Source organism: Antedon bifida, chromosome 1 (genome assembly GCF_963402885.1).
Source record: "Antedon bifida chromosome 1, ecAntBifi1.1, whole genome shotgun sequence".
Taxonomy (NCBI): domain Eukaryota; kingdom Metazoa; phylum Echinodermata; class Crinoidea; order Comatulida; family Antedonidae; genus Antedon; species Antedon bifida.
In genome coordinates this window covers 27,454,185-27,480,911 of record NC_136226.1, presented here as the reverse complement: position 1 = coordinate 27,480,911, position 26,727 = coordinate 27,454,185, and the positions used below count along the sequence as shown (strand labels likewise).

The 26,727-nt window shown below is 29.7% G+C and overlaps 2 protein-coding genes across 3 annotated transcripts in view; both read right to left on the bottom strand.

Annotated features, from left to right (window-relative positions):
- The window catches only part of LOC144847997 (uncharacterized), a 120,744-nt gene that overhangs the window by 66,963 nt on the left and 27,054 nt on the right, over positions 1–26,727 (bottom strand). For both annotated transcript variants that reach the window (XM_078704650.1, XM_078704657.1), the window contains 9 exons: positions 17,834–17,934; positions 16,714–16,805; positions 16,508–16,604; positions 16,005–16,102; positions 15,418–15,463; positions 14,926–15,146; positions 14,362–14,463; positions 13,844–14,029; positions 13,471–13,728 (listed from right to left, as the gene is read on the bottom strand). In XM_078704650.1, coding sequence (XP_078560776.1) covers positions 13,471–13,728; positions 13,844–14,029; positions 14,362–14,463; positions 14,926–15,146; positions 15,418–15,463; positions 16,005–16,102; positions 16,508–16,604; positions 16,714–16,805; positions 17,834–17,934 — 1,201 coding nt within the window. The remainder of the gene's footprint in view (positions 1–13,470; positions 13,729–13,843; positions 14,030–14,361; positions 14,464–14,925; positions 15,147–15,417; positions 15,464–16,004; positions 16,103–16,507; positions 16,605–16,713; positions 16,806–17,833; positions 17,935–26,727) is intronic.
- LOC144848704 (uncharacterized) lies at positions 3,454–6,504 on the bottom strand. The gene is made up of 2 exons (XM_078705564.1): positions 6,362–6,504; positions 3,454–5,809 (listed from the first exon to the last, which is right to left on the bottom strand). Exons 1-2 carry the CDS (start codon positions 6,411–6,413, stop codon positions 5,448–5,450), a joined length of 414 nt encoding a protein of 137 aa, XP_078561690.1. The 5' UTR covers positions 6,414–6,504; the 3' UTR covers positions 3,454–5,447.

Sequence of the window (26,727 nt, the reverse complement as noted above, 5' to 3'; positions counted from 1 at the left end):
TACAGTGTTTGTGTGTTTTTGTATTTTTCAGAAAATATAAAGCTTGTGATTTTGTATCTAGTCTAAGCTGATAGATCGTCAGAATGATACAATTATATACAGTAGCTCCATGGAGAGAGAGGATGTGCATTCAACCAGTTCACATATTGGAAAAAATGGCTAAAATAAACATTCATGCTATCATAAAAACAGCGTAAAACAAGTATTTATTGACTGAAACATTATTGGGTAATACATTACAAACATTGGATTAGTAGTATAAATATATACAATTAATTCTTTTTCTTTTTTTTCTTTTATTCAATTTTTCACACTTCAAAAATAATACAAGTTATGTGAAACATTAAGGTAATCAAACTAATTTAAACAAAATATATAGAGAAACTTGTACAACAAAGAAGTGTGAAAGGAGGTCAAATAAGTAAAACACTTTAAGCTTGACCCCCTAACAAGACTGCAGTTACGGTACATGACAAAAAACAGCACATGAAATATTGATATTTGCTGTACAAAATGCCTAGTAAAAATTAGCGAATAACAAATATCAGTAATAGTTGTGACTAAATTATAATATATAAAAAATAGAATAACAATAAATTAACATTATTAAAAATAATCATAACACCTTATTCATCATATGCTTGGATTAGAGATTGCTTATATGTAATTTTAAAACTAAAAAGTGAAGGTTTCTTTATCAGTGAATGTGAAAGACTTTCCCAAAGTTTAGGTCCGGTATAAAGTATTGAATGACGTCTAATGTGCGAGTCGCAGTTTTTAACAGTGTATACATTAGTATTGGAAAAACGGGTAAAATGTGTATGGGTATCAGAAGGTTTAGTAAAGAGTGAACATATGTGGGTCGGAAGTAGATTATTTGTAAGTCGGTACATGAATAATGCAGTTTGAAGTTTATTAACATCAAAGACGTTGAGAGATTTAAAGTTAAAAAATAAGTGTTTTGAATGAGATCTGAATGATGCCCCTGAACAGATTCGGATTGCTCGTTTTTGCAATTTAAAAATTCGGTCAATATTGGTAGTTTCGAAACTAGTCCAGGGGCATAAAGTGCTGAACTTGCCAGGTGTAACGGCCCAGGCAATGTTGCAGTATGATATGTACGGAAGAATTAAAGTATTATATAAATTAAATAAAATGTTTGATGGAAGTGTGTACTTTAATTTGTTCATCATACCTGTGTTTCTCGCAATTGTGTTGCAGATTGTATTGATATGATGTTTCCAAGATAATTTTGAGTCAATGGAGACGCCAAGAAATTTGGGTTCCTCAACACGTGTGATTACCTTGTCATTAATTAAAACTTTTAAGTTTTGAGAGATGGATTTTTTGTTTTTATGTTTAAATATAATATAATTTGATTTGGATTCATTTAGCGATAATTTATTGATTTGGAACCAATCAGAAACTTTGCGTAATTCACTATTAATTGTATTAACTAAAATTTGATCATTTTTATGAGAATAAATAATATTAGTGTCATCCGCATAAAGTATAAATTTGAGTAATTTGGAACAGTTGGGGAGATCGTTTATATATGTTAAAAATAATAAGGGACCGAGTATGGAGCCTTGCGGAACGCCGCATAGAATGGAGGATAGTTTTGAGTCAAAAGGGGGGAAAGCAGTGAATTGTTGGCGACTGGTAAGGTAGCTTTTTAAGAGTTTAAGAGGAAGGCCTCTGACACCATAATGCTGAAGTTTGTGAAGAAGTATCTCATGATTGATAGTGTCAAAGGCCTTACTCAAGTCAAGAAAAATACCAATGGTGTGTTCATTGTTTGAAAGTGCAGAAGTCAGTTTATCATAGAGATCAGTTATTGCAAGGTCAGTGGAAAAAGCTTTTCTAAAACCGTACTGATGCTTAAAGAGGATATCGTATTTAGAAAAAAAAGTATAAAGTCTGTTGTAGATTAGGCGTTCTAAAACCTTGGACAGGCAAGGCAGCAGGGAAATCGGTCTGTAATTTTCAAAGTAATGGAGATCGCCTTTTTTGAATATAGGAATTACTTTGGCAATTTTTAAAAGGTCTGGAAAAATTCCAGTTTGAAATGATAGGTTAAAAATATGGACTAAAGGCTTGGATATAAAGTTTATGATGTTTTTAATAACTTGATTGGAAAATCCATCAGATCCTGGACTCTTATTGTCCCTAAGTTTTAAGATTATATCAACAATTTCAGTTTCCGTTATTGGAGTTAAATAGAGAGAGTTTGAAATAGAGGAATGATTAAGAAATGATTTAAAATTTGAGTTGCCATTATATGAAATACTTTGCGCAAGGTTGTTCCCAATATTAATAAAATAATCATTAAAGTGTTCAGCAATAAGTCCGGGATTAGTAATTTTACAATTGTTTTTAAATAAGTGAGAGGGTTGGTTTTGTTTTTTATTTTTACCTAAGATTCCATTGATTGTTCGCCAGGTTTTATGAATATTGTTGGTATACTGGTTGAATTTTGAGGCATAATACTCTTTATTTGCTATGCGAAGTAAATTAGTTAGTTTGTTTCTATAGTTTATGTATTTGTACTTATCGGTCTGTTTCTTAGATTTGAGGTAGGCAGTATAGAGCTTATTTCTGGTACCAATTGATTTAATCAGACCGACAGTGATCCATGGTTTACGCTCTTTGCGAAAATTACGTTTAATACGTGTAGTTTTAATACTGGAATTGTACAGACTGGTTAACTTGTTATTAAACAATTGATAGGCACGATTGGGATTGTCATTATTCGCATATATATCGGACCAGTCTGTATTTAGGAGGTCAGCAGATAAAGATGATATAGATTCATCGTCAATTTTTTGTAGGAGGATGAACTTATTGCTATTGGAGTTAGGTGGCTGGGAATATTGATTTTGATGGGTTAAAGAAAAAACAGGAAAATGGTCAGAAATATCTGAGTAAGTAATACCGGTAGAAATTTTGTCATATGTATTATTAGAGAAAATATTATCAATCAAGGTTGCCGTTTTTGTAGTTATTCGTGTAGGTTTAGTAATTAAAGGGAAGAAGTTGTTATTAAGCATTGTAGTAAGGAATTGGGACGTGCTATTATGAGTATTGCATTTTAACAGATCTATATTGAAATCCCCGCAGATGTACGCTGTTTTATTTTCATTATTAATGATGTCGAGAATAAGGGAGATATTGATGTTAAATGAGGTCACCGATAACTCAGGCATACGATAAACAAGACCAAGAATGATGTTTTTCGGTTTGGCATTGATTTCAATAAAAATGGATTCGGATTCTTGAGAAATAAGAGATGATTATATTTTTTAAATTATAACAATTATACTTGTTAAATACCATATACATATTAGGAAAACATTTGATGAAATAAAACTCAGTGTTAAGAAATGCTAAGGTAGTATTAAGAAAGGAAACATATCAAATGTATGTAAAACGGAAGACAAACTATTAGTGCAACTTACCTACAAACTTAGGTCAGATGTGGTGAAATAAACCGGTTTTGGGGGTTTTCAAGAGGGTCTGCAGGAGACTAGACCCGACCCCCGGGGTCAGGCTGACAAACTTTTTTGGAATGTCTTTGATAGTATTAACATTAAGGGGTCAAACATTTTGGGTGAAATGGGGTGAAATCATATGTTACGGGCTTTCAGACTGTCCTTGATTGAAGAAGGATGGAGGTAAAATTAAAAATTTAAAACCCGCCCTGGACCGGGTATAATTGCTGGTAACATATAATAATTTATGTTAGAATTCCATTAGATGCATTTATCATATAGATCTACTAATTATGATTCAACTCACATTTATCATAACATCTTAATTACCTTAAACATTAAATCGTGCTTTATTAATAAATATTAACAATTGTTTTGAAAACGAAGACGTAGGCTAATTTTTTTTACAAAATCAGAACAATTACCATGTGCAAGATTTTCCTGGATGATAGGCTACAGGGATTTGGTAAGTATAAACCGTTTATTTTTAAAAAAACTTTTTAGAGTTATACAGTTTGTAGGATAGAGGGAGAGAGAGGACGTGAACGTTCACCCAGTTCACATGGGGGGTATTAAAAAATAATTTAATCTAATCTTTATATTAGTTCACATACTTATCCAATCTACGCCCTTAGAAAATGTACTTCAGGCATAGGATCGGGGCAAAATAACCATGTAAAAAAAACACACATAATAATAATACAAACAATGTAACAAATCACAAGTAATTGAAGATTTATAGAATTAATCTTTATTGGATTAGTAGAGAAATATCTTACAAAATAATTAATAATAATTGTTATAGATACTAACTAATTATTAATTTTAAAAACAGCAAAACAAACTCAGCTGCCAACTGAGTATTTACTTTTAACCTTCATTCATACACAAAATAACACTTAACATTGATTTGAAAATTGCATGGTTATTATACACGTATGGTATGTAAACTGAAAGACAAATTGTTCGTGCAACCTAACTACAAACATTCACGCAAAATATTTACAAAAAATGACAAAATCTGTAAAAAGTGCAGATTAAGAAAATGTGTATTGTTCAAAGGTAAATATTACATTAAACCTTTTTCAACAAGTTTCAGAATGTCCTAAAGCTATTGATTATAAAGATATTGGTTACTGAACTTGTACTTAGTAATAGCAATATGACTAAATGTTATGAGTCCTCTATTGCTTACTTTAACAAATACAAAAACAAGTTTTTGACGTACAAAAACTACTCGTGAAACAAAAGAGGAAAGTGCAACTGACCTTACAGTTTAGTCAAGTTATTAGAACAGTAATTAAGTAATGGAATGAACACATTTAAACATAGAACATAAAAATGGTTATGAACGATTACAGATACAAAAACTGGTTAAATTACTTACCAATACTGTATAGTAATTAGTGATAATATCCTTGGGAAAAAATACAATGTTTACTATTTGCGTATAATGCATTTTAAATAATATACACGATGTTGGGTAAGAAATCTTCTAACGCCGTAATCATAATAGTTATCATAATCAAATTATTTTATGCAAATGAGTGTCGGTATCTGAAGAAGTAAGTTCACTTCACTTAATCAAGACCGTTTCGTCTACAAAAAAATGAGTTTTTGTTTAATTGTTCACAGTATATTGCCTTACAGTACCTTGTTTTATTATTTTCATTAAAATTATAATATTGTTACAGTATTTGCTTAGTTTCATGTTTTATTTCAGTATGATATAATTAATTGAACAATACATTTAAATATTAAAGCTGTGTATATAATATGTATCATTCAATATCAAGATTCTTTAAAAGTATGTCATGTCTCTCGATTCAAGCATCTATTTTAAACAAGATCTAAGTAATTTTCGAAAAACCGTGTCTTTGATTTAAGTTTAAGGCATGTTGATTCTACATAACTCCCTAAATACATTGTAATTGTTTGTCCTTGATTCTACTTTGCTCATTCTTCTTTACCTGAAAGATGTTCCTCAATTAAACGTACAACATCATGACGATTCATCTCAATCATACATTTCTTAAAATCATCCAATGACAAACCTTTCTCAGACCATCCATGCATTACACACATAGTAGGACTTTTCATCATATCCTTCATGTAGTCGATATAACAATCATAGCCAACCTTACAGGCTACACCACGCCAATCGTTAAATTCATCTGAGCGTAGAGGGTCCAGGCGAACACAAATCTGCATCATGATATCAAATGGTAGGATAGGTGAATGGATGTCTTTGTACGCTCCAATAAGAAATCGCAGAAATGGTGGAACATTTGAGTTTACTTGTGCCGTGTCTTCGCATGCTGAAATAATACAAATACTTTTTGTTTTATTCATGAAGTAGTTTTTGACTTATCAGTACTGTATCTGCACATATATAGCATTATGTGTCTAGTATTACAAATAAATTTAGTTCAGTGTCACACGTGTTGCCTGTATCATGGAAAGATAGAGGACCCCAATGGAAATAAGTTTTCTTTTAAACTTTCTTGGGTTATTCCTCGGTTCATTCTATTAATATTATTGTCTTGTGCTTTTTCTAAGTTATGTTTTGAGTGAACCGAATAAACTAAACTAAACCAAGGATTTGTAATGTAGATTTCAAATTTGAAAGACGTATGAGACACTGTATCATATCATTTAAATACAGTATAGAATAGTCTTTCTCAGATTCTCATTTCTTTTTATTAACGGAATCATACAACATAACTATTAGTTTGTTTTTTTATTATTATTTTGGATATATACATTTTGACTTATATCCAAAAAGGGAAAGGAATAAGTGTTGCAATAAATTATATTTTCCAGCTACTTTCTCCTTTGATACTAGGTAATTATTTCTTTTTTTTTTGTACCTGGATTTTCTTCCTCCTTTCCAAACAAACATCTGATTCTGCTAGTATCCATTCTCTCCACACTCTAGGCATTCTTCAAGTTTGTGCAAGTGGATTTTTTCCATTGGACAAACGTTGCACAAAACACAGAATGTAAAAACAACACGTTTCATCCATTTGTGACCAATGTCCTGTAGGTTTGTTTCAATGATTTCATGTACCTGTAAATCAGAAATACAAGAAAATGCAGTGATATATTACTGTTTGGTTTAAGCTAACATACACACAAAATGCCTTTACTTGCAGTCTACTTTTTTATTGTTAAAATACTTTCAAATTAATACTCTAGAACATTCAAATAAAAAGAGCTGTAACCCAACACACACACCTCTTTGCAGACACGTGGGGATGGTTCAAGCTGTTCACCACCAACTTTAAGTCTGTAAATAACCACCTATATAGAAAATTATATGTATTAGATACTGAAGTCAATTACTTGATTATTGCGAAAATTTCGAAAGTAGGGGTTTTTTTTGCAGAATCTTCTAAATCATACTACTAATAACCATGTAGGCTACAGCAATGTTATATTACCTTTTATGGAAATTATAATTCATTATAAAATAGGTCATATTCTGATTAAAATATTTGTAGCGAATATAAAATAGAGCATTATATAACAAAATCATAGTATTAAAATTGTTAATTCTATTAAATTTTTCAATTAGAGTTTTCGAATTTAAAGAAAATAACTTTGGATGTTCATCTGTACTATGTGTTTAGGATTTAAAAACATGCATCTACACTTGTTGCAAGCACACCTAGCCTACCTGGATACAAGATCTTCTTTCAGGTAGGATCCTGATGATTGCATCATGATTCTGATCAATGTACACTTTTACCTGCTGGTAAAAGAGCCTAGGATTATATCCTTTATCAAGCTTCCTCCTTTGTGACCAATGCACGATTCTTACTACCAGTCGATAGTACAGTCCTTCAGGTAAGAAACCATCAAAGTCAACGTAGAATATCACAGTATTCTTTGACTTTGCCAGTTTCTCAAGTGACACCATTTCGTCACCTTCATCCTTCTTTAGTAGTGATGGCACATAGAAGAGGCGATCATCTTCAGTACCTGTTGCCTTTTTGAAAGTTATAATAGCATTATTAATTAATTCATTATTTTAAACATACTATTGGTTCTTGGTTGTATTGAGTGCTATATATTTACATACATCTTTGAAGCAAATGATTCAAAATCAAGCAGGAAGTTTTCTTCACCGCTACCATAACTATACCTTAATTGCTTGAGTCTTGGCACACAGTAAGTCAAACTTCTGCATCAGCTCTAACAGTGATTCAAATTTCTCAAGAAAGTCTTGCCACATGCGTTTAAGTAGTCTCACCTCCAGGAGACCCTCTTCATCTAGTTTTTTCCAAGAGCTTCTAAACTCTGCCCACTACAAAAACAGGATTAAATATAACCTAAAATAGATTTTAAGTAGTATACAACTAACTTATGCAAGCAGACAATATTGAAACAATAAATGGTATTATTAGGCTGCTAAAAATTATGTTTTTACAATGTTGACTGATAATTACTAAAAGGTATAATATCAGCCAAAATATATTAAGTGGACCTATGAGTTAAGCACTTGTTAAATGTATATTTCGCAGAAATAAAACATCTTTATTACAACACAAATACAGTAAAATAGAATTAAATAAAAATCTCATACTTGATCTGAAGGATCTTTAACTGTGATAACTAGCTTGAAAATGAAAATCAACCATTGCGGTATTATAATGATGATATCATTGAGGGCGCTATCCGGTGTATCTCGTTCTCCGTAGTAAACGATGTTTCCAAGGTCGTGATGAAAATGCAACATAGCAAACAATTGATCCCGTTTAGTGATATGGCACTTCAAAGCTAGTTTTTTTACCTGAAATTTGAATACACAATTCAAATATAAGCAACATATAAAATCAAATACATAAACATTTGGAGAATTGGTACCTACCAACAAAAAGAAAATGTTGACTAAAAAAGATAAGTAACTACGAAAAGGAAGTGAACAAAATACATCATCACACATTAGTTAGGGAATATCTTGATTTTTCTGTGAAAAAATTATTAACAAAGGTTTTTTTGCAGATTCATACTCTATCACATACCAATATACACCAAAAAATTCCTCCAGACATTAGGAGATGGGGAAAGTGGTTAAATTTGACCTTTGACCTTACAAGGCATATGACACTGTATCTCGGTAACCATTGGTCCGAGAGATTTAGTTTTTGCACCAAAATGTTCCTTATATACATATTTATATTTACTATAATGAAGTATTTTTTCAAAAATTCATTAGAAATGGTGGAAAATGACCTTTGACCTTTTAAGCATATAACAGGTGTATCTCAGTGATCCTTGGTCCTAGAGACTTAGTTTTGGCACCAAAATGTTCCTTATATACATATTTATATTTTCTATAATGAAGTATTTTTTCAAAAATTCATTAGAAATGGTGGAAAATAACCTTTGACCTTTTAAGGCATATAACACATCTCGGCGATCCTTGGTCCTAGAGACTTACTTTTGGCATCAAAATGTTTCTTATATGCATATTTATATTACTTGTAATAAAGTATTTTATAAAAAATGAATTAGAAATGGTGGAAAATCATGACCTTAGATGGTCATGAAGCTGTATTCTGAAGACCATTGGTCGTAGAGACTTAATGTTTCTTATGGGCATATTCATATATATTAATAAAGTAGGCCTATTCTACCAAAAATTGTTTATTATGGTATTTTCCTCAAAAAAAGCTTTATTTAATGCTGAAAAACATTTAGCCCGATTACATATTTGAATTCTCCTATCATAATAAATTCAAAATAAACATTTATTTCCTTCAATTGCAGAATAGAAACATAATAAAGAACAACAATGAAACGTAATAATAAGGTTTAAAAAAATTAAATGTAACATACAAATCATAACTTTAATCAGAGAATCATTAAAAGAATGTCAAAATTTCAATTCTGTGTAATAAAAAATAGAAAGCAAAAGAAGGTGGCAAAGTCCAAAAGGCAAGTCTGAGTGGGATATATTAACTAAGGTTGGAAACAAAACACTATTACACACACACACCCATAATGTATCCCTATTCCAAAAAGTTAATTATGTCTTCTGACCTCACATATTTTGTTATTGTATAATAAAGTACCCTTATCCCAAAAGTTAATTTTGTCTCCTCCTAATCTCACATGCTATATCCATGGGCCATACCGGCTCTGTAATGGACATGGGTCAAACATTTCCCATATTGTCTGTCTCATAACAGGATAAACTAAAAAAAACCTAGCCCATATGGATTTGCCCAAATGAACCCTCTAAGGACCCTTTTAAGATCTCTATGTGGTGCGCTACATAAGGCCCTGTATTACTATTAGTAATTAATATGGGGTAAATAGTTATAATAAAACTAAATATGCACCCTTGATCTTGATTATGGATTTGCCCAAATGAACCCAAGGGCCGATCTTCCATGGACCCTTCTGGATTCTCTATGTTGGGCTACAAGAGGCCCTATATTGGAAATACTGTATGTGGGATGAAAATGTGGGTTCATATGTCCATGGAATAAATCTGCCTGTGCACCCTCGATACTTAAGGAACATTTATGGATTTACCCAAATTAACCCAAGGGCAGGTCCTTCATGGATACCTTCTGGGTTCACTATGTGGCTGGGGCTACATAAAGCCCCATATTGGAAATATAATGGATGACAATGTGGGTTCATGGAATAAAGCTGCCTGTGCACTCTCGATCCTTAAGGAATCCATATGGATTTGCCTAAAATGAACCAACAGCAGGTCTATTTAGACCCTTCCGTGGTTCTCTACTGTATGCTTATCCATATTAAATCATCTCTGCCATTGCAACCATCTTCTGTATTAGATCTTAAGCCATCCCCAGAAGTTCGAAATCTTGGGGTTTACATGGATTCCCACTTGCAGATGGATGCTAACATCAACGCCATCGTTCTGCTATGGTTGGGATTATGAAGATTGGTCTAATTTGTAGATTTCTGGATAGGGTAACAACTACACGACTTCTGCATGCCTTTATATCATCACGTCTGCACTACTATAACAGTATTCATGTCGCACTGCCCAAGACCCTGCTTAGAAAGTTGCAGATGTTACAAAATAGTGCTGCCTGTATAGTGTGTCGAACCACATAACACCTATCCTGCATGAACTGCACTGGCTTCCTGTGAAGGAGCGTCTCAACTTCAAGATATTGCTGCTCACATATAAATCTATTCGTGTTTTCACTCCACAATCCTGTTTTCACAGTCTTCGTTCCAATTCTCAGAATCATCTTGTTCCTGCTAAAGTAAAGACCATCTTATGGTCACCGTGCATTATCTTATTCAGCTCCTATGCTTTGGAATTCTCTTCCAAACTGCATTAAAGATGCACAGTCAATGGCTCTTTTTAAGAGGCTTCTTAAAAGACATATTTTTTAACATATATTGTTTAATAAAGCATATTACTCCCCTTTTTTCTCCTTTTCCATGCCACCTAGATTTTTTTAGATCTAGTTTAAGTAGGGCAGGAGGCGCCCAAGTCCGGGATGACCGAGACACAACTGGTGCTGTCCGAGGTTCAATTAGACCGATCTCTGGTTAGTGACAAGAGCGTATCCCCTTACTTCAGTTTGGGTTTTATTTTTGCCATGGTTGGAATCCCTTTAATTTAATCGTATTAGTTTGTGTACATCGCTTAGAGGTTTCACAATATTAGGAGCTATATAAATCCAGGATATTATTATTATGATTATGTTCAGTTCTACATTTTGGCCCATGTATCAGATCAATGCATTTGGCTACATAAGACCCTGTATTAGAAATATATCGGGTAAAACTGTGGATTCCAGCCTATCTGTGCAACCCTGATCCTTAAGGAACCCATATGGATTTGCCAAAATGAACCAGGGGTAACCTCCGGATTCTCTATGGCCATACATGCCCTTTATTGAAGATACATGGATATCTGGATGAAACTGTTTGTCTTATAATATGGATTCGACCATATGGGAAAAAGCTATTACATACGATTCTTAAGGAACTCATATCGATTTGCCCAAATGAACCTTTTGGGTACTCTATGGCCTATAAATTGGCCTTGAATCGGAAACATGTAGATCAAACTGTGGGTCCCTTGCATCGGTCTATGTGGGAAAAAGTACTAAATCTTTAAGGTGGTCTGCAGCTCAAATTTTAACTTTGGTTGAGACATATTAACACTGTATTATGTTATCCAATAACTTCTGACCATTCTGTAAATATTTCTTTAAATTAAGATATAATATTATATGTTACCAAACAACCACCACACACCCCCGCCCCATCACCTCTTTGAATTAAAATCCATCCCGAGAGGCTTCTATGTACTTCTTGTATAGTTATTTTCAAACAATATAATCCATTAGATTAAATATAAATATATATCTATTATAAACAATTTGCGCTTAGTTCCAACTCTCTATGCTATGTCATTATTTAGATGAGAAAAACAAGTCAAAGGTTAAAATTTCATTAAAAAAATGGGTGATTAAAGTAATACTAGAATAAATAAACTATAAATTTATGTCAAAGGTCAATAACCACACTTCCGGTCATTTTCAGGCAAGATCTTCTGTTAAACTGAATATAAATATATATCTTGGGAACAATTTGCTCTTAGTTTTAATTCTCTCCGACCTGCCGTTACTTAGATATGGCGAAAAGAGGTCAAAGGTCAATAACCACACTTCCGGTCATTTTCAAGCAAGATCTTCTGTTAAACTGAATATAAATATACATATTGGGAACAATTTGCTCCTAGTTTTAATGCTCTCCGACCTGCCGTTACTTAGATATGGCGAAAAGAGGTCAAAGGTCAATAACCACACTTCCGGTCATTTTCAAGCAAGATCTTCTGTTAAACTGAATATAAATATACATATTGGGAACAATTTGCTCCTAGTTTTAATGCTCTCCGACCTGCCGTTACTTAGATATGGCGAAAAGAGGTCAAAGGTCAAAATTGGTGGAAATGGGGTTTCCGGTCAATTTTACAAAAAATTTTCTATTAGAACTAATATTAACATATACATTGTGAACAATTTGACACCAAAATTAACTCAATACAATATAGCATGTTGTATGAAAATAGTGGCCATTTTGTTTACATGATAAACAGTACAGAGTACATGAAAAACATGATATTTCTCAGTTTTAGTCTCAATAACTTCAATCTACACCCATGTCCACAATCAACTATCAAATGATTCAAATTTTTTTACACATGATCATTATATTGGAGAGATATTTTTAGAGAAGTTTCATTACCATTGAGTGCTAGCTTAATTTTTTTTTTCTGGTGTAAAAAATATAATTTTTTTGTTTTTTTGGAAAAAATGCTTATAAATTAGTATTAATTGACCAAAATTCATACTATAACCCAATATATACCTACATAACTATATATCAAAATAAAGATAATTTAGTAAGCTATCATTTGATACTAAATAAAATGAGGTACATTCAAAATTCACAACGTTATTAAAACAATAACAGGCGTATCTCTAATTTGACACCAAATGACCTTTGACCTCAAAATGACCCCCTTTCCCCAGGTCAAAATTCATGGAGGAATTTTTTGGGATGACTTGGGATGCATTAGAACATGAATCCACTGAAAAACCTTTGTTAATAATTATTTCACAGATTGGCATTTTTTTGACCTAAAATTCCCTAACTACATGGAAACAAACATGCTTGATTACAATTGTGTTTTCAAAAAACCGCTCTTTTTATTCCTTGCCTCTGTTCCAACTTACAGAGGTAAATGTGCTGCATGCTGCTAAATGAACTGTGAACTGAAAACAGCTCATTGACCTGGATTTTGTCACATAAGGTGAAGAACTGGATTAAAACATTGTAAACCATTCTTTTATCTCTTTTTTTTTTGTTCATGACAAAAGCAATACTTTATCAAAACTACCAACATTATTTTTCCTTCACAAGGTAGTATATCTATCCCTTGTGGTGTGCATACATAAATTATACTTGCCTGCTTGAAGGTAATTGAGTGTTCAATTTCACGTAATTGTTCAATTTCATGCAAGAAATTCAACCATTTTAATGGCATCTTCTCCCCCATATATGGTTCATTCTTAGCCACCTCTGTGATATGATCTCTAAGCTCAACAATGGACTTATCCAATGGTGACCTGATACTGTTATCAATGGCATAGTACTTGAACACAATGTGACCTGCATATGGTTTCCCCTTAAATGCTTGCTTTAATACTGAAAACTTTTCATCAGTCTACAAAATAACAATATGGATGTAAACATTATTATTATTATGTTTAATGCAAATAATGTAAATAAAGTTTGCCCATGCTGGTTCCTAATGATAGAAGCTTAAATATCATACTCACAAGAACCTGTCTCTCTTCATCATTGCCTGGCAGACTTTCTCTATGCGTGCCCACAATAAATATAGGTGGTGAAAGTTGTTTCAGGTTTGACACTGGATTGTCTGTTGTACTGGTATTTGAGTAGATTGAATGTGACCAGAAAAGCACACGATCCAAGTTGGTCATATAGTGGTCAGCATCTGAAATCTATGCAATGTTAAACAATAGTTACATAATTGTATAAAGTTATAATAACAAATACTAAACTTCCCCATAAAATTATGCAAGATACAGTAAATATGGTTTAAGCAAATTCACAAAAAAAATAATTGTATCACTTTTACTTTATATCTTATCATTACACATAATCACTACAATTCATGTTAGTTAAGTTATTAAAACTAGTTAATCTTACTCGAATATTAAATTCACTTATTAAAAATATAATCTCAAAGTAAAATAACTTTATGTTCAATTCAATAAAATTTAGTTTGCATAGAGACTATTATTTAATTATTGTTGGAAATATCTGTACCTACCTTCCCATAATCTCTATGAAAAACCTCTACTCTAGATGGTGCATTGAGGTCATGACAGAGATTGAAACAGATGATGTAAATAGCACGGGATACCAAGAACATCTGTCAAAAGAAAAAAATAAATCAACTGAATATAAATACTAATTAGGTAATATAATCTTAATTTGAATACAAACATGTAAACAATCACATGAACAAAATAACAAACATATTCATTTTTGTTCTGAAATGATATTTGAGCCTGTTCAGTTTATATATATGTTTTTATAAGTTTCATTTTTGTATAAATAGGAGTTTAGCCTGCTTTAATATTCAATATTCAATTCAATATTTCAAATTTTAAGGAACTACTGAGTTTTAATGGATGGCAATATATCACATGCACTATAGAAAATCAGCATTAGGAATAACTAGGCCTACACTGGCATTTTAAATTTATTTTGCACAATGAATGAATAAAGTTGTCCTAATTTTGAATTCCTGTCTGAAATTTAAAAAATGAATAACTAAACGAGGGCTAATAATTTGAAGAAAAAAATATACAGCCTATATGGCCGTGACTACCTGGTGAGTAATGTAATAAAGATCTTGTCCAGCAAAATCCCAGATGCTGAGAGTCAGATCATCAATTGTCTCTTGTAACTCTTCACTCTTTTCTAACATTGTATTCTGTTCATGCTTTTCCTTCTTTTTAAGGATGTTTATAAGCCGTGCCATAACCTCGTCTTGAACCGCGTCTTCAACATCCTGTGTCATCGGTGTAGCATGGTCGACATGTGAAGATGCTAAATTTATAATTAAACAATATTCATAATGGAATGCTTAAAGCATGTAATGTCTTTCCTAATAATTATATTTTATACACACCATAAAGTTACTCATAACTTCTCAACTTGTGGATAATGAATGGCATGAATATGCTAAATTAAACTATACATATACATTATGATACATATCCTATTCACATGTATTTACATACATTTAATGAGTTAATCTTGCTATAATTATTGTTTAACTACTCTATTAAAATAGATGTATAATTCCATTCAACTTTACCAAATTCTTCATGTTCCTCTATATTGCTCCCAATTTCTCTTGATTTCTGTATAATCAAAATCAAAATACAATAAAGATACAGTAAAAAAGAAAATGGGAATTCAATAAGCAAAATAACCAATTACAAAATGAAATTGATTGAAATATTAGATTAAGTGACAGATCAAGGATAGTTAAGCACCAGGGTTCTTCATTTAATATGTAATAACAAACGAATAAAAAAATACATTTATTTAATACATTGTATAATATAAAGTGTACATTTAGCATAATGTAGGTTCTAAGGTGATTAACATGTTGCTGCAAACAATTTTTGTTTAAAGAAGTTGCCACATAATTGTAATACTGATACCACAGATTTAATATTAATTCTTCTCTCTAAAAACACTACATAAACGATTTAAACTGAAATTAGAAGTCATTTATTATGTACACACTAAATAAACCAAAACGAAGGGTGGAGGAGGCAATGGTCAAATGTTTGTAACTGTATTAGGTACATTCTAGATTTCCACCACCTGGTATCCTTTTTTTTTCTTCTTTTGTAAAAGGTTTGTAAAAATGGTATATTATACAGAATTTTGAACCTGATGTTTTTCTTTTTTTCTTTCCATCGGCAAACCCCTCATGATTTTTTTCCGAACAGCTCTTATGACTCTTTCCATCAATGTTTTACCTTTTTTCTCTGTTGAATAGAAAAACAGAAAATGAAGACATTTGAATGTATAAGTTGATTAATGTGGGCACTAATTATTTTGGACTACAGGTAAAACTCATTTGGGACACACCTATAATCAGTGAATATTCCCATTAAGGGGACACTTTTTCCGGAGGGAAAATAATGTTTTAACATAACAGCCAAACTCCTATTTTGCAGGACATTAAATACAATAGGACATATGAAGATTATGTATTTTATTTTAAAAACATGAAAACAAAATTATTTAAAACAAATTGACAAAATCTGTATTGCAATTCTACCTACCACAGTGAATGTGTGGTGATACCAATCAACCCACAAAAGACTACTGAATAAGAGATGTACCTTAAAACATGGTAAGGCCCATTTTGTATAAAAGAGATTGCATACCTTTGTGTGAGGAATTCATTGGACTTGCTTCTTCTGGTTCAGCAATAGTGCCACTCACTTTATTTTCTTGTTTTTTCTTGTCATCTTCTCTTAACCTCTGTATATTGCAAATCATGACATAACAATAATTAGAAGACAATAACATATTGATTCAAAAGTATTGTTTAAATGTATAGTTGTGATCATCTTAATAATATTGTTCTAACCTCATTTTGCTTCTCATTTTTATCTTGCAAAATATCTGCTACAATGTTTTCTGCAAGAGCATTTATATATTCTTGTCTTGCTTTATTCATTTCTGTAAATAGTACAAAGTAATACAAGGTTTTGCTTTGCATACATTTTTCACCATGAATTTAGCTATTTACGTATATACACCGTTCCAATCTCTAATATTCAGGTGGGAAATGAATCTTTAGAAATAAAAAAAAAATCAGTTACCTAATTGATAATAACCATACCTGGAAAGATAATTTGTTCATTTGTTCTATAAAGTCGATTACAAAAGTGTGCAGCAAGCAATGTGACCAAATCTGTCGTAATTATGTTTTCTCACATAACTGTGACCCATTCTGTCACCTGCCATCTGATGCTAACAAATTTGGCATAATTTAACTAATATCTGGCATTCTTTTACCCTAAATCTGGCACCCATAAATTGTCGTAAAACACTGATTTGTCATGTAGTCAATAAAACGGTATCTGTATGTGATAAATTAACAAATTATCAAACTGCTATGACATATGTAGGGATTCAAAACAGCATATTTTTTCATATCTGGCATGTATTTAAAAAATTCCTTTTTGGGTTTTTGAGTGGAAAATTGCATAATAAATTTAGGCCTACCAGGCGATCTGACATCCAAAGCATCCGTTTTGGATTTGTTAAAAAACAAATTTTTGTTAAAGCTTTGGCCACATTTGCTTTAAGAATCTTAATTAACAATTTTGAATTTATTCTAGTTCTTCCATTATATAGACTTCAGAAATACAATGGCTGTACAAATTTAACAACAACTTTATATATTATAAAAGAAGCGTTTTCTTTTTTTTCTTTCAATTTTTATATTTAAATTTATTTTGCTGTAGTTTAGTCTCTCTCTTTGATTTTTCTTTAAGATTAATTATTTTATATTATAACAAGAGGCCAAGTATTGCACCTTAATTATTATCCTGTAAATATATGTTTAAAAATAAATAATTAAAAAATAAAAAATTGTTTTACTTATTAATTATTACTGGTACATTTTAAAGCCTTATTTGGATCTTCAAATTGTATTTGAAATTTAATGTTTATGAAAAATATAAAAGTACAGCATAATATACCTTTATTTTGATTTGGTTTCCAGTTAGTAGTATGCTTAACACTAATTGTACATGACAATGATGCTTCAATTCCATCAGTCACTTCCTCAGTAACATTGAATCTAAATAAATGTTGGAAGTATTGTATGTTATCACACCTTAAACAAATGTTATACAACAAGCTGTAACAATGATTATTAAAATCACTCAAAGAATAATATTTTATATTATACAGGTTTTAGTAAATGTGGCACATGCAAGGGAAAGCAGACATAAGTTAAATTAAAATGCTGAAAAAAATATATTGATACCATGTCTACTTCCCGAGATATCTAAGTCTAAAATTTTGAGTAAGAGGAAATGGGCCTGTCTTCAACATTAAGATGGTGTACTTGAGCTGTTCAACCGGTTTTCAGCTATTAAAAACAATTATCGTAGATAGGGAAATTCGAAGCATCCTCTTACAGTATTATTGTGTGCAGGTATTTTTCAAGATGGACATCCATTAGACAGTGTATACTACGATCGGAAAACACTTCTATTTGTGGCAAATCGTTGAACCTAAATTCGTTTTAATTGTCAATAACTAATTATCTAACTCAATTTAATTAGGAAACAGGGTTACATCAGGTGGTTAAAATCAGTACCGAAAGTACGAACCAACTTTACAGTATATACCATCGAGTAAACATTCTAGAAGTAACCAAAATTTATTTACGATTTACCAAATTCTGCCCTTACGTAAATGTACAATAGATTACATACATTTATAATATTCTGTCTGTACACAAATATTAAGTATACAGTGTTATTTTAAATTATACTGCGCAATAATGTATCAGTTGTATTTGTATTGGATTTAATAAAATTGACGTTTTAATTCCACCGAACTCATAAAAGCACAGAATGATTAGCCTACTTACGGTTGACCAGTGAATGCTTTGGTTAGACTGGTTTTCCCAACACGCTCTTGTCCTACAAGCATTAGACGTGTTTGGTATATAGGTTTGCTGCCTTCTTGTATGGCATCAAGAAATGCATCATTAGCCTCCTGACCTCTTGCCAACACCTCAAGAGGAACTTTAAAGACACAAATAATGCAAACACACATAGTACCGGATTATAGGTATGAGATTTTTGGTTTTAGATTTTGAGAGATAAAAGTTTAAGGCAGAGAGTTTGCTGTAATGCGATATCTGTTAGTAAAGCAGAATATAAAATACACAAATATAGTTTAATTAAGTACTGTATTATCTGTCCGTGATGATAAATTACTTATTGTTCATAGCAAAAAAAACATTATCTTACCTGGCTATTTTGAGAGAAAGAGAACATGTTTTGCTTTGTAATATTATTGGCCAAACAAAAAAAAATATTATAGAAATCAAAGCACCATAATTATTAAACCAATTATAAACATTAACCCTTATTAGGACCTATTTCTTTCTATTTCGTATTCAATATAAACATTTACTACTATTTCATAACCAATTGTTCACTCACCATCATTCAGTTTCTTCTGTTGCACTGAAAAAAAAAATTAAATGTTATATTTGATTGTCTACTATAACAATTAAATATCACCACCTTTGAAATTGTAGTGTAGAGCCAATTAGCTACATGCAACTTGTGTACATTATGTATACTCATGGTTCATGGTAATTACAACTTGCTTATATTTTTTAAATACTCGATAAAAAAAATAAAGATAATATTGTGACAAAACCAGTAACAAAATAAGACTTATTTTTGGCTAAAATATAATGATGCTACAAATGACACCGGTACTTACCAAATGATCTTACAATAGTAAGTACATGATTCAAATCTTGTTGGTCCTTTAAAAGCGCTTCAAATTCGGTCAAAGATTCTATAGTGTCTTCAATTTTGCCTTGAGTCAACCTGCTAATAAAATTCCACACATTTTCAGAATCACTCTTTTCAATATTGTAGAGCTTCGCAAGGATTTCAACTTGTTGAGTATTTAATGATTTGCCAAGTTTAACTAGCATCCGTCTATAACCTGTGATTTGGTTTAGTTTATTCAATCTAGAATATTTCATGGATAATATTTGAGATAGTCTTTGAAGTCCTGTTAACTCAAATACTTCAAATAACAGATCACAATTAAAAATACCAATGTGACCTTCTGAATGTAATAGTCTAAACATGGATGGTCTCCGTCTAAACAAACTATTAGCTGATGCTGCTTCTAATGCTTGTTTATTGTTGATTATGTCATAGAGGGCGACCTTCAGCATCTGCAGATCATTCACTTCAATTCCACTTGAAAGTTCATCTATCACTTGGAAAAACTCAGTCCTGCTCATAAAAGAGATAAGGTAATGTGTAAATATTCAATTTTATTTTCAACTAAAAACAATATTAAAAATACTATTGCTTTCAGTTTTAAATTATTTTATACTATATTTAAAATATAAATATTGTTCTTAATGCGTATTTTTAACAAAATTGTTTACTTTATGTTATGGTTTGGTCTTAAATGTATTAATTTGCACATTCATTATGCACATTACATTACATGATATGATTTAAGCACTAAAGTAACAATCTAAAAAAATGTGTTTGGACAATAATCTATTATATTTTTGAAATTTATACAATTTTTTCAAATAACCAAATCAGCACACAGTTATAGTATCATTTTTCAAATATTGTTTATTAAAATAGTATATTTACATAAATGATGTCTGAATAGTTCTGCATTGTTAAACTTATCTTCTCTATTTATTGATGACCAGAATGCTATTTATTGTCATTTTTTTCACTCATATTACAGTAAGTTTAATCTTTATTTTTTTAAATTATTATTTTTGCAATAGTGAGTCAGTCATTTAGGCTAAAATCTCTTGATTTAAAAAGTTATAGTAATAATAAAAACAAAATATATAAAAAAAGATCTATTATATTACTTTATTTTGTAATTTAAAATAACCAAATAAATAGAGTAAAAAGTTTTATCATTTTTTGAGGTAAATAAATATTTTTGTTTAAATAATAACTTATGAATTATTTGAAATATTCAAACTATTACAGTCCATGAAATTCATTACACAATTCCTGAGGAGTAGGAAATGCAATTTTGATTCTGTTATGCTTTGTGTTGATTATAATATGCAAGTCCATTCAATATATATTTCACTATAATAGTTTGTTGTAATAAAATTCACAGATGTAGAAAGTGTCTAAAGGAAACATAATTATATTATAACGTTTAATCTTTTTTCTTATAATTTAGTATTAAAGTATCATCTTTATTTTCTTGTTATGTTGGCAATATTGAGTTATTTATGCTGAACGCTCTTGATTTTATTATGATTTAAAAACTTATACCGGTAGTATCAATCTTTAAAAAAAAATGTGTTTGGACAAAAATCTATTATAGTAACTTATTGTTTTAATTTATAGGCCTACAATTATAACCAAATTAACACAGTTATAGTATAATTTTTTTTGCAAATTTTTTTGTATAAATGATAATTTATGTATTTATTATTAATATTAAAAACAGTACATAAAATTTCACGCAGTTTTTAATTATTAGTTCTTCTTAACGATATGGCGAGGAATACATTCATCGATCGATGACAAACAATGATGTGCATTGAAGTGTAACCAACAGACATAACATGGCACGGCGAGCATATTTAATTTTCGGAGGATGTAACTTACAAATTCGTAATTCCTTATGGACATGATATACTGTATTAACTTTTTTTGTAATTTAAACCATTGTTTAAAATATCGTAACACAGTAAAATGCTGTACAATAATTTCTTTTGTAAATATTTTTTGGTTAAATAATAACAATCTATGAATGTATTTTAAAATTATCATAATTATTTGAGAGATTTGAATTATTAATGAATTTCAATACAAACATTCTTGAGGTGTCTAAATGCAATTTTTATTTAGTTTTGCTTTGTCTTGACAATAATAATATATATCAGTTCAGTTCAGTTTTATTCTGTTCACTCAAAAATACAAAGACAAACATAACATAGAAAAGATAACAATTAATAGAACGAACCGAGGAATAACCCAAGAAAGTTTAAAAGAAAACTTATTTCCATTGGGGTCCTCAGACATAAAAATAACACTGATAATTGCACTTAAAGCGACCAATGACTACTAAAAGGTTAACAAATTGTACAGTAAACATAATAAGAAGGATTACACAGGTTTGGCTTTGTCTTGACAATAATAATAAGTCCATTCATGAATTTATATTTCATTATACTACTTGTACTTGGTAATTGTTTTGAAATAAATATTACATTTTTAGCTGTTTTCTGTAAAAAAAAGTATTAAAGATTCATTAATATGTTTACATAAATAATGTCTGAATAGTTTCTGCATTGTTTAAATTATCTGCTCTATTATTTATTATCAATCAGACGGTTTGTGTATTGTTCTTTTCTTCTCTTACTCATCATACCATTATTATTACTGTATACAAAAGTTGATGTGTTGCATCTTTAAAGTAATTTTAATTTAAACAAACATGAATTATAAAAAAAAAATATCTACATATGCAAGGGATGAGTTGTGACAAATGGTGACAGAGACATAATAGTGAGGCACTATTGGTCTAAATGCATTTTGTTAATGCTTTGTCTTGGTCATAACATGCAAGTTTATTCATAATCTTATTATACTACATACCATATTTACTAATATAGTACATGGTACTGGTATATTATAATTTTAATTATTAACCTTTTAACTGTTTGTATTTACTTTTCTGAGGTGTCTCTGTAAACAAGATATAAGCTTCATTAGTATGTTTAACACAAATGATTCTGAATAGTTTAAATTAGTGATTTTTTTACGTAAATTTCTTATTCTATTATTTATTGAAAATTAGGCATTGTCTGTGAATTATCATCATACTATTATAATTATGTGATATGTTTTATTAATTTAAGTTCTGTTTATTTACAAAATGTACTAAACATTGTAATTAGCATTGATTCTTATTATTTTTGCAGTAGTAAATCTTTTAGTCAAAAATCCTTGATTTTTTATGATTTAAAAAGATAATATGAATTTATTTTACAATTATTTAAAAGATTCAATGAAATTTTGATTTTGATATGCTTCAACTTGACCAAAATATGTCCATTTTCATGAATTTCTATTTCATTAATACTACTTGTACTTTCAATTGCTTTGTAATAAATGTCACACTTATATTGACTTCAGGTAACCACCTACACACTCACATGGTCAGATGTTGGTACCTAGGATAAAAACCAGGGGGATGTTAGAGGGTGGGGAGTTAATTCGAGGGAGGCGTTTGTTTTGTAATATGGTAAGATTTCATAATAAAATAAATTCCCCTAGATATGAACAAATACAACACTGTAATTAATATAATCAAGTGATAAATACTGTAAACAATTGTATCAAAATGCTTGGTAAATTGTAGATATAGCAGTCAATGAATTCTAATACAAATAGAATTGTGTTTGTGTTATTATACAATATTGTGTGTATAAATATATGTGGTGGGGTGTATTAGAAGGTGCAGATTTAAAATAATGTTTATTCAAATAAATGCGGTAGGCTTAATTGGTATAATAAATACAGTATTTAGTTCAAATCTTGTGAACATTCAGCAAACACCACACAATGACATTTAGCAAGACATTTTAACGTCTTGCAACATGGGCCAATATGGTTTATCTCAAATAGTGTGCGCGAAGCATCGTGGGAAGTATTTGGAAGCAAATTTTCTCGCGAAATCAAGCTATTTGTGATAAATGCATCCCGGGTCCCGGCGGCACACCTGCGGTTACCGTGCAACCTGTTAAAACCTGCCAGCAACTCAAAAACTCCATTCGGCTATCGGTGTTCACCTGATTTCAAACAAATCTATGATGGCCACCGTCAGTTAATTATTTTATATTATATTTAAAATATAAATATTGTTCTTGGTTATTTTTAATAATTGTTTACTTTATGTATGCTTTGGTTTGTATTAGTTCATTCATTATGCACATTACATTACACTACTGTACTTTGAAGTGATATATAATAAAATATTTTCTGACACTGCATACAATATACATTTTGTAATTATTTCCAAAAACTAAGGTATTAAGGCTGAAAATTGTATTTAAAACAAGTTTTAGGAAAATGTGTTTAAAGACAAATCTATAATATTAATTGATTTTACAATTTGGACAATTACTGTATTTGAAATATTAGAAAAGTTGTAGTAGACTAGGACTACCATTTTTGTAGTATACATATTATTTGTGGCTTAAATGATAATGTATAAACTTATTTAAATTTTTAAAAATTTAAAATATACAATAAAAATTATTTTATATTTTGAAGAAATATCTAAATAAAATATCCAAATTAATACGGTAAAAAATTGCAAATGAAATTAAATAGGCCTACACTGAGGTGTAGGAAATATTTGCCACTTTGACCATACAGTAATATGCTAGTACATTCATGAATTTATATTTCATAATGCTACTTTTGTACTTTGGAATATATTTCACATTTTAGTAAATAATTAGATAAAGTTTATGTTTTTTCTTTACAAAAAGTATTAATTCATTTGTATGTTTACATGAATAATGTCTGAATGAATAGTTATGCATTGTTTCAATTACTTGCTCTATATAATTAACAACCATAGTGCTAATTATAGTAAGTTTAATCTTTATTTGTGTTATTATTTTGCAATAGCAGGTCATTTAGTCTAAAATCTCTTGATATTCTTAGCATTTAAAAAGTTATAATTAACAGTAATATTATTTATTTTGATTCTGAATATAATAACAATATATATATAAACAAAGATCTATTATATTAACTTATTTTGTAATTTAGACAATAATTTAAAATAACAAAATAAATAGAGTAAAAAGTTGTATCCTTTTTTGGGGTAAATAACTATTTGAAAGATTCAAATTAATACAGTACATGACATTCAATACACACTTTCTGGGGTGTAGAATGTGTCTAAATGCAATTTTGATTCTGTTTTGCTTTAATAAGTAGATAAAGTCCATTCAATTTACATTTAATTATAATAGATTTCAATCTTGTTGTAATAAATTTCACATTAATATTGAAGTTATTCATCATTCAATTTATATTTCATCATACTGCTTTACATTTAACTTTTAAATAATACATATAATATAGTAAACTTATTTTACAATTTGGACAATTAGCTATTAAGATCCAAAAATACAGTCAAAAGTTGTAAGATTTATTTTTTTTGTAAATAAATATTTTTAATAATTTTGTTATTGTTTAATTATTAATCTATGAACTTATTTTACAATTAATATAATTGTTTGAAAGATTTGATATAATACAGAACATGAAATTTCACCCACAATTCCTGGGGTGCATGAAGTATGTGTAAATGCAATTTTAATTTTGTTATGCTTTGTGGTAACCATAAAAGGCCTTTAATTATTACTTGCAATTTTAAGTGTTACATAATAAATTTATCTAATCATAATTATATTAAGGTGATCTACTCTCGCTGTCTGTAAAGAAGTATTTAGATTTATTAGTATGTTTACATAAATAATGTATGAATAGTTTTGCATTGTTTTCATTACCTGCTCTATTATCTATTAACAATCAGACTGCTATGTATTGCATTTGTTTTATTTTACTAAATTTTTGTAATAGCAAGTTTAATCTTGATTTCTTATTTTTTCAATAGTGAGTCATATAGGCTTAACATTTGATATTCTCTTACGATTTAAAAAAGTTTTAGTAATAAATCTATAAACTATTTTGTTTGTTCTTGAAAATATTAGGTCTATATTAACTTTTTTGTAATCTAGAAAATTGTTTAAAATATGTTAACACAGTAAAATTGTGTAAAATCATTTCTTTGTTAATATTTTTTGTTTAAACAATCATTATCATGATTCAACGTTTCGATATTTATTTGATCATCATGATGATATCTGATGATCAAATAAAGATCGAAATGTTGAATCATGGCTTGCCTCTCGTTATTTGGAGTTAGTTTTATAACAATCTATAAATTTATTTTACAATTTAAATTTTACTCATTATTTTAACCAAGCAAGTTTAATCTTGATTTTACAATAGGCCTGTATTAACTATTTTTGTAATCTAGACAATTGTTTAAAATATTGTAATTAATACAGTAAAATGATGTACAATATTTTTTTTACCGATGTGTAGGTAGGAAGTGTCTATATTAAATTTTTCATTTTGTTATGCTTTGTCTAGCCTCATTTTGTAATTTACACAACTACAGTAATTTAAATACCCAAAATAACACAGTAAAAAAGTTGTACTATAATTTGTAAACATTTTTTTGTTGAAATAATAATTATGAATTTAGTGTTACAATTATTAAAATTATTTGAATAATTAATGCAGTACATGAAATTCAATACACAATTCCTGAGGTGTAGGAAATGTCTAAATGCAATTTTGATTTTGGTATGCTTTGTTTTTTAATTTAACCAGGGAACAGTGAAAATATAATTTAATTTCACTCTTTTAACAATAATTTTCAAGAATTTGGATTTGTAAATGCTTTGTCCTGGTATGCATATGCATCTTATTATACTACATACCATATCTAATACTATGATAATGGTATATTATTATTTTAATTATTAACCTTTGACATTGTCAGAGGTGCCTCTATAAAAAAGATATAAGCTTCATTAGTATAACACAAATAATTTCTGCCAGAATAGTTTATATTTTTATTAGTCTTTTTTTTTTTAAATTTCTTGCTATTTTGTTTATTGACAATTAGGCATTGTCTCTAAATTATCATCTTACTATTTAAATGTTTGATATTATTTTCTTAGATGAATTATGTTCTGTTAATTTCTAAAATGTATTATACATTGTGATAAATA